This window comes from Salvelinus fontinalis, chromosome 5, assembly GCF_029448725.1.
Source record: "Salvelinus fontinalis isolate EN_2023a chromosome 5, ASM2944872v1, whole genome shotgun sequence".
In the NCBI taxonomy this organism is placed as follows: Eukaryota; Metazoa; Chordata; class Actinopteri; order Salmoniformes; family Salmonidae; genus Salvelinus; species Salvelinus fontinalis.
The window spans coordinates 54,453,092-54,472,043 of NC_074669.1; the positions used below are offsets into that span (position 1 = coordinate 54,453,092).

Here is an 18,952-nt window from a genome sequence, read left to right on the forward strand (position 1 = left end):
GTGACGACGACCGCCGAACGCCACCCGAACGGGAAGGAGAGCCTGCCTCGGTCGAAGTCGTGACAGTGTTAGGGTTTTTTCATGACTTAGCTTTATCGTCTTGGATCATTTGGAACACACATTGTGCAATCTGACAACTTAATCATTTCTCATTAGTCATATGACTTCTCAGAAACTTCCAGAACTATCCCTTTAAGATGCACTCAATGAACCGAGAGTGAAAAATCCTGTTTTATACATGTCCATGTCATCACGTTTCACTTTGATCGTATGCATCCTTCCTTAAAGTGATTAGCACATCGATTTTCTATTTATCTATATAGTATCAGAGTATTTTATTAATATAGTCATCGAGTTCTGATGAATATTACTTATAAATGCCTCATGAGCGCAGTTCAACTGTCTTACCCCAACAAAGCCCAAATAGGCTTGTTTAAGTTTGAAAACAAACACTGTATAGCTTTATAGCATAATTCTGATCTCATGGATGGTCGGTTCTTGCCTTCATAGTTCTGTCTATGAAATAGAACTACAGACCCATATGCCAGTTTATAGGTTACATAAAGATAAAATACCAAGATGTCAGCATTTTGACGGTTTCTAATCATAACATGTTGGAAATGATGACAGTCAAACAGAAAACCCATACACAATAATATAAAAAACACTTTCAACTGTTCAGTTTATAGGTATAATAAAACGTTATAGTCCAACCTGAATGTTTGAAGACCTGAATTATTTAACAGTGATCTGGTATTCCTGTCTGCATTCCTCTCAAGGTAAGCTATGCTGGTAGGCACATAGTTGTGGTTCCAATAATTGCTGGCTGGCAGTGTCCCTGTTCTGCCTTTGGCATCTGCCCGAACCTGATTTTACTTCCTCAATCCTCTCAGATCATTACACTTGGGGCCAATGGCGTAGGCAGAAATCCCTTGATGGGCACTCAAATCCTCATAAAATTATCATAAAATCATAGCTTACCCAATACCCTGTAATCGATCACACACAACAAACCATGTAACGTGATTTCGCATTACAGACCAAATAGCCTTTTAGGCCTACGTAAATCCATGACTCTTGCATTTAACATTTGACTCAAATAGGCCCGCACATAATAAATCATAGGCCTACAATTAATAGGCTATGAGACTAGAACATAATGCCCTGATGTAACAGTAATTATCACAATAGGCTTGGCGACATCTAACTGGCTCAGCGACAAGGAGCTAGTTGGCTAGGCTAGGATCAGTGTCCTGGAGATAGTAGGCTAGGCTCAGCGACCAGGAGATAGTAGGCGAGGCTAGGATCGGCGACCAGGAGATATTAAGCTAGGCGTAGCGATCAAGAAATAGTAGGCCAGGCTAGAAGGCCACAAATGTAACTATTTAACACTAAGAGAGCCGAGAGAATCAAATCGATGACTCCTGGTGTATGTGAACTTCCGACTTGAACTGTAGCGTAGAGACTGTTATATTTCGAAACATGAGTCTCAAGCTATTTATATGATTACACTGGTAATAGGACAGTTGTTTTTGCCTATTACTTGCAAGGCACATCAGAGTATAAATGTGTATGACTTGGAGAGGTTCTGGAATTGGCTATTCCAGTTTTCCAGGATTCTAAATAACAGATTTTCAAACTTTCTTCCCTGATCGTAATGGATTTTTGATACAAAGCCCATCTTTGGTAAAAAAAAAAAAAAAGTCATACAAAAAAAATTTGGCTGCAGTTTTCCCTGACATTTCTGTTGAGGTAGGCTTGTGCACATTTTGTAAAGTTATCTAAAAAAACTCAAATGTACTAGTAGCCCCCTCTGCTTTCCTCCAAATGCACATTGTCAATTGAAATCATCTGGAAAGGAGCTGTAGACTGTACATGTTGCATTGGGGACCTAGTCATTACACTGGATTTTATTTGTTTGATTCACTTACACACTTTAGGGATGAAGTGTTCAATGTCATGCTGCATGCGCTGCCCAAAAAAGTGTTCTCGCTCTAAATTCAACACTCTTTCTGTTCCTAGATGGGCCATTTCAGTGTGTAAGTACTTGTAAATCAGTGTTCTGTACTGACTTGGTACCACAACTATTGTCCTTTTTGTTGTTTCTGTTTTCCTTTGTAAAAAAATACCTGTCTTAGGTCAGTTAGGATCACCAGTTTATTTTAAGAATGTGAAATGTCAGAATAATAGTATAGAGAATGATTTATTTCAGCTTGTATTTCTTTCATCACATTCCCAGTGGGTCAGAAGTTTACATACACTCAATTAGTATTTGGTAGCATTGCCTTTAAATTGTTTAACTTGGGTCAAACGTTTCACAATAAGTTGGGTGAATTTTGGCCCATTCCTCCTGACAGAGCTGGTGTAACTGAGTCAGTTTTTAGGCCTCCTTGCTCGCACATGCTTTGTCAGTTCTGCCCACAAATTTTCAATAGGATTGAGGTCAGGGCTTTGTGATGGCCACTCCAATACCTTGACTTTGTTGTCATTAAGCCATTTTGCCACAATGCTTGGGGTCATTATCCATTTGGAAGACCCATTTGCGACCAAGCTCTAAATTCCTTACTGATGTCTTAATGTTGCTTCAATATATCCACAAAATTGTGTGTGTAAACTTCTGACTTCAACTGTACATAAGTATTCAGACCCTTTACTAGGTACGTTGATGAAGTACCTTTGGCAGCGATTACAGCCTCGAGTCTTCTTGGGTTTGAAGCTACAAGCTTGGCACACTTGTATTTGGGGAGTATCTCCCATTCTCAGCAGATCCTCTCAAGCTCTGTCAGGTTGGATGGGCAGCAAGTCGTTTGATTGGGTTCAAGTCTGGGCTCTGGCTGGGCCACTCAAGGACATTCAGAGACTTGTCCCAAAGCCACTCATGCGTTGTCTTGGCTGTGTGCTTAGAGTCTTTTCCCTGTTGGAAGGTGAACCTTCGCCCCAGTCTGAGGTCACGGGGAAGATTTTCATCAAGGATCTCTCTGTACTTTTCTCTGTTCATCTTTCCCTCAATCCTGACTTGTCTCCCAGTCCATTCCGCAGAAAAACATCCCCACAGCATGATGCTGCCACCACCATCACCGAAGGGATGGTGCCAGGTCTCCTCCAGACGTGACGCAAGGCATTCAAATCAAATCAAATCAAATGTTATTTGTCACATACACATGGTTAGCAGATGTTAATGCGAGTGTAGCGAAATGCTTGTGCTTCTAGTACCGACAATGCAGTAATAACCAACAAGTAATCTAACCTAACAATTCCACAACTACTACCTTATACACACAATTGTAAAGGGATAAAGAATATGTACATAAAGATATATGAATGAGTGATGGTACGGAACGGCATAGGCAAGATGCAGTAGATGGTATAGTGTACAGTCTATACATATGAGATGAGTAATGTAGGGTATGCAAACATAAAGTGGCATAGTTTAAAGTGGCTAGTGATACATGTGTTACATAAAGATGGCAAGATGCAGTGGATGATATACAGTACAGTATATACATATACATATGAGATGAGTAATGTAAGGTATGTAAACATTATATTAAGTGGCATTGTTTAAAGTGGCTAGTGATACATTTTTACATAATTTCCATCAATTCCCATTATTAAAGTGGCTGGAGATGAGTCAGTATGTTGGCAGCGGTCACTCAATGTTAGTGGTGGCTGTTTAACAGTCTGATGGTCTTGAGATAGAAGTTGTTTTTCAGTCTCTCGGCCCCTGCTTTGATGCACCTGTACTGACCTCGCCTTCTGGATGATAGCGGGGTGAACAGGCAGTGGCTCGGGTGGTTGTTGTCCTTGATGATCATTATGGCCTTCCTGTGACATCGGGTGGTGTAGGTGTCCTGGAGGGCAGGTAGTTTGCCCCCGGTGATGCGTTGTGCAGACCTCACTACCCTCTGGAGAGCCTTACGGTTGTGGGCTGAGCAGTTGCCGTACCAGGCGGTGATACAGCCCGACAGGATGCTCTCGATTGTGCATCTGTAAAAGTTTGTGAGTGCTTTTGGTGACAAGCCAAATTTCTTCAGCTTCCTGAGGTTGAAGAGGCGCTGCTGCGCCCTCTTCACCACGCTGTCTGTGTGGGTGGACCAATTAAATTTGTCAGTGATGTATACGCCGAGGAACTTAAAACTTACTACCCTCTCCACTACTGTCCTGTCGATGTGGATAGGGGGGTGCTCCCTCTAATGTTTCCTGAAGTCTACTATCATCTCCTTTGTTTTGTTGACATTGAGTGTGAGGTTATTTTCCTGACACCACACTCCGAGGGCCCTCACCTCCTTCCTGTAGGCCGTCTCGTCGTTGTTGGTAATCAAGCCAACCACGGTAGTGTCGTCTGCAAACTTGATGATAGAGTTGGAGGCGTGCATGGCCACGCAGTCGTGGGTGAACAGTCCCTGTGCCCAAGAACACAAAGGCAACTTTCCTAAATGACTACAGACCCTTAGCACTCACGTCCATAGCCATGAAGTGCTTTGAAAGGTTGGTAATGGCTCACATCAAGACCACCATCCCAGAAACCCTAGACCCACTCCAATTGGTATTCTGCCCAAACAGATCCACAGATTATGCAATCTCTATTGCACTCCACACTGCCCTTTCCCACCTGGACAAGAGGAACACTTATGTGAGAATGCTATTCATTGACTACAGCTCAGCGTTCAACACCATAGTACCCTCAAAGCTCATCACTAAGCTAAGGATCCTGGGACTAAACACCTCCTTCTGCAACTGGATCCTGGACTTCCTGACAGTCCCCTCCTTTACTCCACGTTCACCCACGACTGCATGGCCAGGCACAACACCAACACCATTAATATGTTTGCAGACGACACAACATTTGTAGGCCTGATCACCGACAACGACGAGACAGCCTATAGGGAGGAGGTTAGAGACCTGGCCAGGTGGTGCCAGAATAACAGCCTATCCCTCAACGTAACCAAGAATAAGGAGATGATTGTGTACTACAAGAAAAGGAGGACCGAGTACGCCCCCATTCTCATCGACAGGGCTGTAGTGGAGCAGGTTGAGAGCTTCAAGTTCCTTGGTGTCCACATCAACAACAAACTAGAATGGTCCAAGCTCACCAAGACAGTCGTGAAGAGGGCACGACAAAGCCTATTCCCTCTCAGGAAACTAAAAAGATTTGGCATGGGTCCTGAGATCCGCAAAAGGTTCTACAGCTGCAACATTGAGTGCATCCTGACTAGTTGCATCACTGCCTGGTCTGGCAATTGCTTGCCCTCTGACCGCAAGGCACTACAGGGGGTAGTGCGTACGGCCCAGTACATCACTGGGGATAAGCTGCCTGCTATCCAGGACCTCTACACCAGGCGGTGTCAAAAATTGTCAAAGACTCCAGCCAGCCCAGTCATAGACTGTTCTCTCTTCTACCGCATGACAAGCAGTACCGGAGTGCCAAGTCTAGGACAAAAAGGCTTCTCAACAGTTTTTACCCCCAAGCCATAAGACTCCTGAACAGGTAATCAAATGGCTATCCGGACTATTTGCATTGTGTAATCGGGCAGGCACCGTGTTATGCGGTGACGCACACGGTGTCCCCAGTGCGCACTCATAACCCGGTGCGCTACACCGCAGCTCCTCGCATCGGCCGGGCTAGAGTGGGCATCGAGCCAGGAGGGATGATGCCGGCTCAGCGCATCTGGCCTCCAGTGCGTCTCCTCGGCCCGGATTATCCTGCGCCAGCGCCACGCACGGTGTCCCCGGTTTGCCAGCACAGCCCAGTGAGGCCTGTTCCAGCTTCTTGCACTTGCCCGGGCTGCAGGGGTTATCCAGCCAGGACAAGCTGTGCTAGCTCCATGCTCCAGACCTCCGGTGCGACTCCACGTCCCAGTGTATCCGGTGCCTTGGCCAAGGACAAGGCCTCCTGCATGTCTCCCCAGTCTGGTGAGTCCTGTGCCTGTGCTAAGATCTAACCCTCCTGCATGTCTCCCCAGCCTGGTGAGTCCGGTGCCTGCTCCCAGAGCCAGGCCTCCTGTGTGTCTCTCTATTCCAGTGATGATCCATGGCACGAAGCCTCCAGTGATGATTCATGGCACGAAACCTCTACGGCATCGGTGTCCCTATATTGTTGTTCGATATTCGATAATGTGACTAGAAGACGTTGTGTACAACAGCCAACTTTCCGAAACATGGACATGTCTTATATGGGCAGAAAGCTTACATTCTTTTTAATCTAACTGCAGTGTCCAATTTACAGTAGCTATTACAGAAAAAAAGACTATGCTATTGTTTGAGGATAGTGCAAAACAACAAAACACTTGTATCAAGGCAACTTAAGAGCTTGTTCTTAACAGACTTGCCTAGTTAAACAACAAATACCCATAACATGATGCAGCCACCACTATGCTTCAAAATATGGAGAGTGATACTCGATAATGTTTTGCATTGGATTTGCCCTAAACATAACACTTTGTATTCAGAACAAAAAGTGAATTGCTTTGCCACATTTTCTGCAGAATTAATTTAGTGCCTTGTTGTTAACAGGATGCATGTTTTGGAAAACAATTATTGTGTACAGACTTCCTTCTTTTCACTCTGTCAATTAGTTTAGTATTGTGGAGTAACTACAATGTTGTTGATCCACCCAGTTTTTCTCCTATCACAGCCATTAAACACCTTAACTTTTTAATGTAACTATTGGCCTCCCCAAATCCCTGAGCGGTTTCCTTCCTCTCCGACAAATGAGTTAGGAGGGACGCCTGTATCTTTGTAGTGACTGGGTGTATTGATACACCATCCAAAGTGTAATCAATAACTTCACCATCCTCAAAGGAATTTTTACTACGAATAGGTCCCTTTGTGAGGCATTGGAAAACCTCCCTGGTCTTTGTGGTTGAGTCTGAAATTCACTGCTCGACTGAGGGACCTTACAGATGTGTGAATATGTGTGAAGTACAGAGATGAGGTAGTCATTCAAAAATCATGTTAGACACTATTGTTGCTCACAGTGTGAGTCCATGCAACTTATTATGTGACTTGTTATGCATATGTGTACTTTTGAACTAATTTGGCTTTGCCAGAATGAAGGGTTTGAATACTTGACTCAAGACATTTCAGCTTTTAATTTTTTATTAATTTGTAAAAAACTAAAAACATTATGGGGTATTGTGTGTACGCCAGTGACAACAAATCTCAATTTAATCAATTTTCAATTCAGGCTGTAACACAACAAAATGTGGAAAGAGTCAAGGATTCTGATTCGTTTCTGAAGCCAGCGTGACTCCAGAGATTGCTTTGTGCTTTTAAAGGTCAGCTGTTGGTTGTTCAGCGCGTTGTGGGGCTCAAGGAGTGGCCTATGCAGCCACACAGCTTCTGCGGGTAAAATATTTGTCTATTCAAAGAATTCAAGACAGTAGTAGCTTCCTTTGTAGCAAGTGGATGTTATTCTGGTTACTGTGGTTATTGTTACAATGATCAACCAGTAATGTTAGTTATGCAACTTTCCAGAAAATGAAAAAGACCTCTGAAAGGTCTCTCAAAAAATCAAAGTAAGGCTCTGCAAACATGACGTAGCATGTGACCTGAGAATGAAAGAACATTTTATTTGTTTTCTTATCTCGAGTGGTTACACTTGTATTGTCTGCAGTGCCACCTGCGTTGCCAAGAAGCCTAAGAGATCAACATTGATGTTTTGAATCGTTGTAGTCAAATTACATGAGAGAGAGATACATACATATGACACAAATGACCCGTGAACTGATGTCGTTCTAACAATCCCTTTAACTGATGTCGTTCTAACTCTCTCTTCAATTCTCAGTCATGTATTTATGTCACACAGTATGGGATTAGGTTAACAGACATACACAATGCAGCCCAGACCTACATCTTTGTATTTACCAAGCTCCATTTTAAAAGTAATTGTACTTCAAAGGGCCTTGCAGCCAACTCATGTCTTCTAAAAGTCTGTATCTTTTGCTTTGTGTCATTGGGCAGTCACTGTTGAAGCTTAAAATTGATACAATTTGTCACTGATCTACGCACAATAGCCAGTCATGTTAAAGTGGAATTTTGTTTGTAGAAAACATCCTACATTAATGAACATTTAAAGCTGAAATGTTTGGAGTCAACAAGTATTTATTAACCCATTTTTATATGGAAAAACTACATAAGTTCAGGAGTAAAAATGTGCATTATAAATCACATAAATCTAATGGACTGTGATACTAGTGGTTAACATGATTATTTAATGACTACGCCATCTCTGTACCCCGCACATACAATTATCTGTAAGGTCTTTCAATCAAGTAGAGAAGTTCAAGCACAGATTCAATAATTGGTTTTTCAACACCTCGCAAAGAAGGGCACCAATTGGCCTCCCGAGTGGTGCAGTGGTCTAAGGCACTAAATCCACTAGTACCACTAGAGCCCTGGGTTTGATCCCAGACGGTGTCACAGCCGGCCGTGACCTGGAGATCCATTGGGTGATGCACAATTGGCTCAGCATCGTGTGGGTTAGGGGAGGGTTTGGCCGGCTAGGATTTCGTTGTGTCATCGTGCTCTATGGCTGCTAGTGGTGGACCTGGTGCCTTCGAGCTAACTTGTTGGACAGTATTTCCTCTAGCACATTGGTGCAGCTGACTTCCGGGTTAAGCGAGTGGTGTGACAAGAAGCAGTGCGGCCTTGCAGGATTGTGTTTCGAAGGGCTGGATACCCAATCCAAAGCCTAATTAACAACTTCATCATGCTCAAAGGGATATTTTTTATTTTAAGAAGGGCAAGATGTTATGTTAGATGTTATGAAGTTATTAATTAGGCTTTGGATTGGGTATCGATAAACCCAGTCACTACAAAGACACAGGCGTCCTTTCTTACCTAGTTACCATAGATGAAGGAAACTGCTCAGGGATTTTACCATGAGGCCAATGGGGATTTTAACCTCTACGACATGGGTGTTCCTATATTGTTGCTCAATATTCGATAATGTGACTAGAAAACGTTGTGTACAACAGCCAACTTTCCGAAACATGGACATGTCTTATATGGGCAGAAAGCTTACATTCTTTATAATCTAACTGCAGTGTCCAATTTACATTAGCTATTACAGAAAAAAAAAACATACTATTGTTTGAGGATAGTGCAAAACAACAAAACACTTTTATCAAAGCAACTGGTTTGATACATTCACATCTGAAGGTAAATAACGTACTTCCATACAGTAATCTTGCTCTGATTTGTCATCCTGAGGGTCCCAGAGATAAAATGTAGGGTAGTTTTGTTTGAAAAAAATCATGTTTATATTAAAATGTAGGAACTAGGCTGTACAGTTAAACCCCACTGCTGTCTCTGGCTCCACACCCATCCCACCCGGCCATCTAGATGTGTGAAGGTTAGTGTCTTTTCTGTAGTAAAGCTAATAATTCATCATGTATGACATTCCTGGGAGTGTGGCAATTTAAAACCTTTATTACCATAGGACTTTTATATGTTCTCTATAGTTATGTACTTGCAAATGTATAAGTTGACCAATTCGGCACATTTGAGCAATCTCCTGGCAGACTTGATACAAAATATTGTGTAGTGAGGTAATACTTCAATGGATCAGTCTGAAACGTTGCACACAAACACTGCTGCCATCTTGTGGACAACATCTAAATTACACCTATATATTGAGTTTTTGGTTTTGAATAAGAGAGATCTATATCTTTAGTGCTCATGCAGTGTGTGAGCGGTGTGCTTCTCATTTCTTCCTTTGCATTTTACCATCTTGGACAAATGGATCTATCTACACACTTTCCCCTGCTGTCGTTGATATCCCCATATAGTTTTGTACTCCATATGTTGCATTACGTATTGTATAATTTGAATGACCATATTGCAATAACACCTCACACATTTTTTAAACTAACTTGGTATTATTCATATTGATGGTATCACTCAGAATATGAACTGGTATTTTTTAATGTTGAGTGCAAGTCACCATTTTCTGCTGCGTTCATAAATTGGAACACTACTTTCTCAAAGATTTTTTATTTATTAATTGTTTCATTCAAAAAGTGTATTTAATGATAGATAGATGGATAGGTATACTGAACAAACGTATAAATGCAACATATAAAGTGTTCATATGCCACACCTGTTATGGGGGGTGGATTATCTTGGCAAAGGATAAATTCTCACTAACAGAGATTAAAAACATTTGTGCACAACATTTGAGAAAAATAAGCTTTTTTGCTTATGGCACATTTCTGGGATCTTAAAATTTCAGCTCATGAAACATGGGACTAACACTTTACATGTTGTGTTTATATTTTTGTTCAGTATACATATACGATTACTGTTTATCAACATAATCTGGGGTGTAGGTTTGTAAATTGTTACTCACATGGTAACTCATACTGTAAATGTATTATTAATACATTTTTCAACCCAATTACATGACCCAAAATATAATTATATTAAAACAGTAATGAAGAAAATGTACTTCTACGAGTTTTACATATTGGATTGAATATTAACAAGATAAGAAGTTACAATGTTTTTAAAACAGTGCAGTGGTCAGCAATAGTTCCTCAGCCCCTTTGACACACTTCAGTGTTATGCCCAAAATAACTCAAAGTAAATATCAAAAAGGTATTTGGTCTTGGTGAATTTAAATAGAGATATAAAGTAGTTACAATCAGTTAAAAATTAAAAATGCAACTATGATCAAATAACACACCAAAAAAAAGTATACAATAGGATTTGGATGTCACATGATGTAGGAAAGGTTTTCTAATCTTTCAGTTATTTTCCTTATTAATCAAACAGATAAAACATGTGCAAGCTGCTGTGTGCAATATGCAAAATAAATAAGTCATGTCTTTGAGAGCCTATATGGTTCAGTATAAATACAGTTACTTGAAAGAAAAGATACATGCATGTAATATTCATAAGCAGAAAAAAACTACATGAATTCTTAAGGAATGTCACAAATATCATACTTGACATCAAAAAGTACAATTAGGTGTGTTATTGTTTGTGTATGGACTTGTACATGAAATACAACGTATTTTGCCAATTGACACAGGCACAATCCATTGTGCATTCTTCTACTAAAGCAGGTCCTTAATCTATGAGAGCTGGAAAACTATTCATTGGTCAAACCAATGCCACAGGAGCTATGACACAGGCTATTAGTTAGCCAGCAACTGTACCATTAGCAGTGCCAATGTGAGAGGCAGGAAAGCCAGACAGAAGGCAGTGGGTCGGGGAGCACTTCCTGAATTGACTGATGACTCTGAAAAAGTAGGAAAAATAGAGATATGGTTCAGTGAATGATGAAAGTGGATTGTCTTTTCATGTTTCTGTTCAAATGTTGACTTTGCTCTTACAGATGTGTAGTTGTATGGTGACGATTAATACATACCAACATTGACGCTGCCCGGTAGGATGTTCAGGGAGGTGGGACTGATGGTGAAAGTTGCCTGTGCGCTGCATGCGCTTGGAACCGAAGATTTGGTTTTGAACACGAGAGTCATGTTGGTAACTACAGATCCATTCCTAGGAAAGAAAATGGACAACCCACAGAAATCACTATCATAACTGTCATCATCAAAGTGTTTAGGTCAGTCGGTAATGAGAATTCATACTTACTTGAATGAGTTGACAATGGAACGAAGGAAGCTTGGGGTTCTAGCAAAAATCTTGTTCACCTGCATTGAAAGATTAAAATATGTTTACCAAAGCTTAACATAATTTGCATAAAAACTTAAACAGGGCCAGAACTCGGAGTCAAATTACCAAGTGTTACAAGAAGGTGCCCCAGACCCTCCTGCTAATTGGGATGCTTTTGCTTTTTTTGTCTGAGAGGGGGGATTGGTGTAAATCAAGAAGACTTGATGTGTTCTGATATATGAGATGTTGAGGATTATAATGAATAACGCTTTGATGTCATAGAACAAAGCCCAGACAGATTGCTCACGATTGACCTTGCAATTGGATGCCTGTCCATGTCGTCAAGACATCGGGAAATCCCATGATCCCATAGCAACGGATTCAAAGGTCGCATGTTCAATATCAGTTGTAGACACTAGTTTTTTATGTTTTTGTTTCAACTCTATTCCAAACATTAACCGTTAACTTAACCTTTCAGAATGAATGCCTAAACTTACTGTTTTAACCCTATCCAAAACCTTAACCATTAATGGAAAATGCGTCATGCTATACATGAATGCTGACATGCTAAACAACGTCAAATTTCGAAGTTGCTCCAAACCTCAAATTTCAAAGTTAGGAAAACACCGCTCAAAAACTGTCTTTTGGTATTTGTTTCGTTAATCCATTGTTGATATAATCCCAAAAATGTTTGCATGTCAGCAATTACATTTTCAAGATATTTAACCTTCAAAATACAGACACAGCAGGTATGATCCATTTTGCATCATAAGATGCTGTGTTTGCTTCATTTGATGCAAAATGCATCACACTGGCTGTATTTCTGCATTTAAAAGTTGTATATCTTAATGACTTGATTACTGACATGCAAAACTGTAAATGTTTCCCATGTTGTGCACATTGTACTCTCTGTTGCCCATAATAGCTGATAGGCAGGTACAAGGGTTCATTTCCACTAAGAAGACCGTAAAAAAAGTCTGGACATTGTTCTCAATGTGGAGGTCCCAGAGTACGACATCTTCGTACTGAATAATCTTCGGGTTCTATCTAACAATAGGATGCCCACTCATATCCCGTCTCATTGGTGTGGTGTGTATTGATGAAAAGGGATCTGGATACTTACCTCCAAGACCACTTTGCCAGCCAGAGTCTTGAATGCTGAAGAGGACGGGTTGGCAAGATCCAAGGTGAATATTTGATCGAGACTGAACTGGAGAAGCAGGGTTCCTTCACTAGAAGATGGAGGGTCAGTTGATGCGACAGTGGTGGTGGTGGTGGTTACTGCCGGAACAGCGGTGGTGGTGGTTTTGGCCACTGCTGGAGGGGTCGTGGTGACATCTGCCAGAGTGGTGGTGGTCACAGCTGCAGTTGGAGCAGCAGTTGTTGCAGCGGAGGTGGTTGCACTAGTCATTGTAGTAGCACCTGCAAAATTGCAACATTCAATGCAATGTTTACATATTGAAAGAAATCAAATCAAATACAATTTTATTGGTCACATACACATGTTTAGCAGATGTTACTGTGTGTGTAGAGAAATGCTTGTGCTTCTGGTTCCGACAGTGCAGCAATATCTAACAAGTAATATCTAACAATTTCACAACATATTCCGAAAACACACAAATCTAAGTAACGAATGGAATTAAGAATATATAAATATATGGGTGAGCAATGTCAGAGTGGCATAGACTAAGATACAGTAGAATATTATAGAATACCTTTATAAACATATGAGATGATGTGTCAGATCAGCTGTGTTTTGGGATCTCATGAAGGACAGAATAACAACATAACTGTTTCTTTCAACGCATATATTTCCCAGTTGTCAGGGTCGCACCCACATTTTGGGCAACTGATATGATTAAATATGAAACTATTTGTGAGAAGATGTAATGTGATGTTAGCCTTCAAAATTAGAGAATTGTTTTTCATATGACGTCTTAACCAAGTCAGTGGCCACGCCCATGTAAGCAAAGACATTACGACAAAAGGAGGGAACACCCCTTTTTCCTCGAGTGCATGAAACCCACTCGTGACAAAATGTACAATTAGTCAAGAAAACGCAGGGACGGGAGTCCCCACGTTGAAATGGCAACTACCCTATAGAACAAGCAGGCTGATGGTGTTGAACCGGACGTCGCTAATGGTTAGGAAATCTACAAAACTAAAGACTACACATTCACAGTCTGCAGCTGCATATGTGAAATAGTCTAGGAAACTCGACCGAAGACGAGAGGAGAACAGTTCACAATCAAAAAACCGAATGGTACTCTGAAAGATCCATCCTGGAGAACATTTCCCTATCGAGCAACCATTGGTACGTCTGACGTATCCATTATAACATATTTACAACTACGAAAGACTTTGATCTCTGGTGGACACAGCCACTCACTCTCCAGCAGATGGACCGTAGATTTAAACAAAGAGATAACAAGACATACAGAAGTAAATACAGTGGGGAGAAGAAGTATTTGATACACTGACGATTTTGCAGGTTTTCCTACTTACAAAGCATGTAGATTCTGTCTGTAATTTTTATCATAGGTACACTTCAACTGTGAGAGACGGAATCTAAAACCAACCAGTAAGAATTCCGTCTGTCACATACATGTTAGGTTTTCTTTAAGAAGCCCTCCTGTTCTCCACTCATTACCTGTATTAACTGCACCTGTTTGAACTCGTTACCTGTATAAAAGACACCTGTCCACACACTCAATCAAACAGACTCCAACCTCTCCACAATGGCCAAGACTAGAGAGCTGTGTAAGGACATCAGGGATGAAATTGTAGACCTGCACAAGGCTGGGATGGGTTACAGGACAATAGGCAAGCAGCTTGGTGAGAAGACAACAACGTTGGCGCAATTATTAGAAAATGGAAGAAGTTCAAGATGACGGTCAATCACCCTTGGTCTGGGGCTCCATGCAAGATCTCACCTTGTGGGGCATCAATGATCATGAGGAAAGTGAGGGATCAGCCCAGAACTACACGGCAGGACCTGGTCAATGACCTGAAGAGAGCTGTGACCACAGTCTCAAAGAAAACCATTAGTAGCACACTATGCCGTCATGGATTAAAATCCTGCAGCGCACGCAAGGTCCCCGTGCTCAAGCCAGCGCATGTCCATTCTTTGGGGATGCTTTTCTGCAAAGGGGACAGGACGACTGCACCGTATTGAGGGGAAGATGGATGGGGCCATGTATCGCGAGATCTTGGCCAACAACCTTCTTCCCTCAGGAAGAGCATTGAAGATGGGTCGTGGCTGGGTCTTCCAGCATGACAACGATCCGACACACACAACCAGGGCAACTAAGGAGTGTCTCCGTAAGAAGCATCTCAAGGTCCTGGAGTGGCCTAGCCAGTCTCCAGACCTGAACCCAATAGAAAATCTTTGGAGGGAGCTGAAAGTCCGTATTGCCCAGCGACATCCCCGAAACCTGAAGGATCTGGAGAAGGTCTGTATGGAGGAGTGGCCCAAAATCCCTGCTGCAGTGTGTGCAAACCTGGTCAAGAACTACAGGAAACGTATGATCTCTGTAATTGCAAACAAAGGTTTCTGTACCAAATATTAAGTTCTGGTTTTCTGATGTATCAAATACTTATGTCATGCAATAAAATGCAAATTAATTACTTAAAAATCATACAATGTGATTTTCTGGATTTTTGTTTTAGATTCCATCTCTCACAGTTGAAGTGTACCTATGATAACAATTACAGACCTCTACATGCTTTGTAAGTAGGAAAACCTGCAAAATCGGCAGTGTGTCAAATACTTGTTCTCCCCACTGTATATATATTGTAATTCTTTTCAAATGAGTGGCTGGTCTTACGAAAAGTATTATAATTTCAATGAGCGTAGTTATCAACTGTGTGTAGTGGGTCCCATTATGACTTTTCCACTTTTTATCTGTCCCCACCCCTTTCCATTGTCTACCAAGCCATCATATCGGTTTAGTCCACTAGGGACCCTTCATTTCATTGTTTTAGTAACCAATAATCCAGACGTCGGTGGCCGCAACGTGGCTGGTTTTCCTTTTGTTGTCCTTGTGATTGTCTCTAGACCCTGCCACATATGTCTCATGTCTGAGCCGTTGAATTGCGAATCCACTTTGTCTCTATACTGACGTTTTGTCTGTTTGATTGCCTTGTGGAGGGAATGACTACTCTGTTTGTATTCTTCCATATTCCCAGTCACCTTGCCATGTTTAAATGCGGTGGTTCGTGCTTTCTGTTTTCTGCGCATGCTGTCGTCTCTGGTTAGGGTAGGTTTTAATCGTCACAGTGGGTACAACATTCCTATACACTTCCTGATAAACACAGTTACCGTTTCAGTGAATTCGTCCATATTATTCTCGGAAGCTACCCGGAACATATCCCAGTGCACGTGAACAAAACCGTCTTGAAACGTGGATTCCGATTGGTCAGAACCAGCGTTGAATAGTCCTTAGCACGGGTACTAACAGATTGAGTTTCTGCCCATAGGAAGGGAGCAGAAAAATGGAGCTGAGGGGGAGGGCCGTGTATGCATCCCGGAAGTTGGAGTAACAGTGGTCTAGTGTTTTAGGAGCATGAGTACTACAGTCGATATGCTGATAGAATTTAGGCAGCCTTTTTCTCAAATTTGCTTTGTTCAAATCTCCAGCTAAAACAAATGCAGCCTCAGGATATATGGTTTCCAGTTTGCATAAAGTCCAGTGAAGTTCCTTGATGACCGTCGTGCTATCGGCTTGAGGGGGGATTTGATTGTGAGGTATTCTAGGTCGGGTGAACAAAAGGACTTGAGTTCCTATATGTTATCACAATTACATAATTTGGCGTTAATCATGAAACATACATCCCCATCCTTCTTCTTCCCGGAGAGATGTTTATTCCTGTCGGCGCGATGAACTGATAATGCAGATGGCTGGACCGACTCTGACAGTATATCCCGAGAGAGCCATGCTTCCGTAAAACAGAGTATGTTACAATCCCTGACGTCTCTTTGGAAAGAAACCCTTGCCCTGATCTCGTCAACTTTGTTATCCAGGGACTGAACATTAGCAAAAGAACTAGAAGCGAGGCAGCCCTCTCTTCGCTGCCATCTAGTGTGTTGAGTGTGTGAGAATAAGTAAAGTGATGTGTTGGTGAGTTGTCTTACGTGTGACCACAATGGAGGATGAATTGATAGGTAAGGTCAGGCCAGACGTGTTGGAAGTAATGGCAGTTTGTAAAGTTTGTGCTACCAGACTATTGTTAGGCACTGAGCTGATGTTGTTGAATATCAACGTAGACTCCACCACAATTGACCCTGACCTGAAAATAATATGAGAAAAACGTTAAGATCTTTTGCAAGCGTTACTTCAGTAACATCCCACTCCCAAGGCATACTAAATAACAATACTCGAAGAAATGTTATTTTTCTCCATCATCCACACTGTTTCAAAGCCATTCAGATGATAATTATGTACCTACCGGAAACTATTGACCACAGTTCGATTGAATCTGGCTCCAAATTGAGTCTTGAAAAATGTATCTAGCTGTAGAAAATGGACACCGAATAATAAGTTATATTCTATTAACAATTCAACAATGTAAGGCTGGTATCAAGATGCCATATGATGAATTCTGATGAAGATGACCCTGACGATGATCATGATCATGATTATGATTTTGTGAAACTCCTTTCAAACAGCTAACGACACTGTATTAAATTGAATTAAAGTTACCTGTGTAGTCACATGATTTGCCAATGCCAGGAACTCTGGTGAACTGCTGTTGCTCAGAGAGCTATTGAAGGTAGATGTCAGGCTGAACCGCAGTGACAGTTGTGGGCTGGTCAGTGGCGCCTCTGTTGCAGGGGATGCCATTGTAGTTGGCACTTGGATAGTTGGTAATCGGGCAGTTGGAGATAAAGATGTATTTACTACTGCACTTGTTGGAGGAACTGTTGCATTGACTACTGGGGAAGTTGACAATGATGGGGTTGCAGTTGTATTGCTTTGTGTTACATGATCCGATGTTGCATTGACAACCATGGTTGTAGTTGACCTGTTTGAGGGGGCCGAAGTTGCGTTCATGACCGTATATGGTGTTGGAGTTGGAGCTGAGGCTGAAACAACTCCTGCAAGACAGTAAATCATCAGATATCATTATGTGTGTATAACAAAAAGATGTATTGATCTTAAAGAAAAAATGAACATTAAGCATTGCACACAGCTTCGACAACAACTGATCACTGTTAACTATCAGATTTGTGTTGTGACATGACAAGATAGAATAGATTACTTAATGTCCAATCAATAATCATTTCTAGGAATTTGTTTCAGTTGTTATAATATTCTTAGAATGTTAAACAGTTAAGTAATATAGAGACCAGATTAATATAAATAATTGAATATACTCAAACTTAGGACAGTAAAATGCAGACATATAAAGAAGTGCAGCTGTATGAATACTTGGTCTAACACATGAGGTGGAGAGAGTGTAGGGAAATACTAAGTAATTTAGAATGTACAATATTAAGGTGTCGTACTTGTTGCCACGATAGAAGTTGTGTTCACTGGGAGAGAGAAATTAGAGCTGTTGCTTGAGACATTCTCTATCAAGGTTGCAACCACTGCACTAGACTCAGGGACTGAGCTGGCATTGTTAAATATCAGGACAGCGTTTACCTCAATCGAACCTTTCCTGGAAAACAACAAAATGAAAAACAATTAATTTGATATCAGTAAAGCAGAATCATATTTAAATGCTATGACAATTATGAATACTTACACAAAATAGTGAGTTCCCTTTAAAATAATTGATGAATACAATTATCTTTAAATTAATTCCAATAATGGCCCAAAATAAAAACTCAAGAATAACTACGTACCTGAAACCTAGAACCTCTGTGCGATTAAAACTGGATCCATATTTGTTTCGATAAACTGTGTCCAGCTGTAAAAGTAATTTAAGCAAATTTAGCAATTTATCTTGGGAACTGAAACATTGACATAAACAATTAGAGGGAATGTGTCCGACATAATGACAAATATGAAAACCTATTTGGGGGATGAAATGCCCGTTTAACCTCTCAGTAACAAGAACCTGACAACTGTAAAACTGAAGATGAACAGTATTAAAAGACGGGAAAGTAAAACAGTATTTACCGCTGTAGCCACAGTACTTGCTAATTCTTTAAATGCTGGTGAAGAAACATTTTTCAAATCTTCTTTGAAGTTTTGATCCAATTTGAAGTCCATCTTAACCTTTGGTGGTGGAAGGGCAGGTGTTGTGGTAGTGGTTGAAGAACCAGTTGTAACTGTGATCAGAGCAGCTGTGGTTGTTGTTGGAGTAGCTGTGGTTGTTGTGG

The 18,952-nt window shown here is 41.2% G+C and overlaps 1 protein-coding gene and 1 long non-coding RNA gene across 2 annotated transcripts; both read right to left on the reverse strand.

Moving 5' to 3' along the window:
* Positions 1–9,654: 9,654 nt before the first annotated feature.
* Positions 9,655–17,133, reverse strand: LOC129854802 (uncharacterized). Its single transcript, XM_055921947.1, has 6 exons — positions 17,071–17,133; positions 16,757–16,911; positions 12,746–13,044; positions 11,602–11,660; positions 11,375–11,508; positions 9,655–11,245 (listed from the first exon to the last, which is right to left on the reverse strand). Exons 3-6 carry the CDS (start codon positions 13,031–13,033, stop codon positions 11,142–11,144), a joined length of 585 nt encoding a protein of 194 aa, XP_055777922.1. The 5' UTR covers positions 13,034–13,044; positions 16,757–16,911; positions 17,071–17,133; the 3' UTR covers positions 9,655–11,141.
* A 291-nt stretch (positions 17,134–17,424) lies between these two features.
* LOC129854803 (uncharacterized) lies at positions 17,425–18,538 on the reverse strand. Its single transcript, XR_008759383.1, has 3 exons — positions 18,473–18,538; positions 18,131–18,285; positions 17,425–17,719 (listed from the first exon to the last, which is right to left on the reverse strand). It is a non-coding gene; the product is annotated as an uncharacterized LOC129854803 (long non-coding RNA).
* Between the last annotated feature and the right edge of the window lie 414 nt (positions 18,539–18,952).

Coding starts and splice junctions, on each gene's coding strand:
- LOC129854802 (XM_055921947.1), bottom strand. CDS start 13,033: ATGACTAGTGCAACCACCTCCGCTGCAACAACTGCTGCTCCAACTGCA. Junction 11,661..12,745: donor CTGGCAAAGTGGTCTTGGAG/GTAAGTATCCAG, acceptor CTTTCAATGCAG/GTGAACAAGATTTTTGCTAG. Junction 11,246..11,374: donor ACCGGGCAGCGTCAATGTTG/GTATGTATTAAT, acceptor CTACTTTTTCAG/AGTCATCAGTCAATTCAGGA.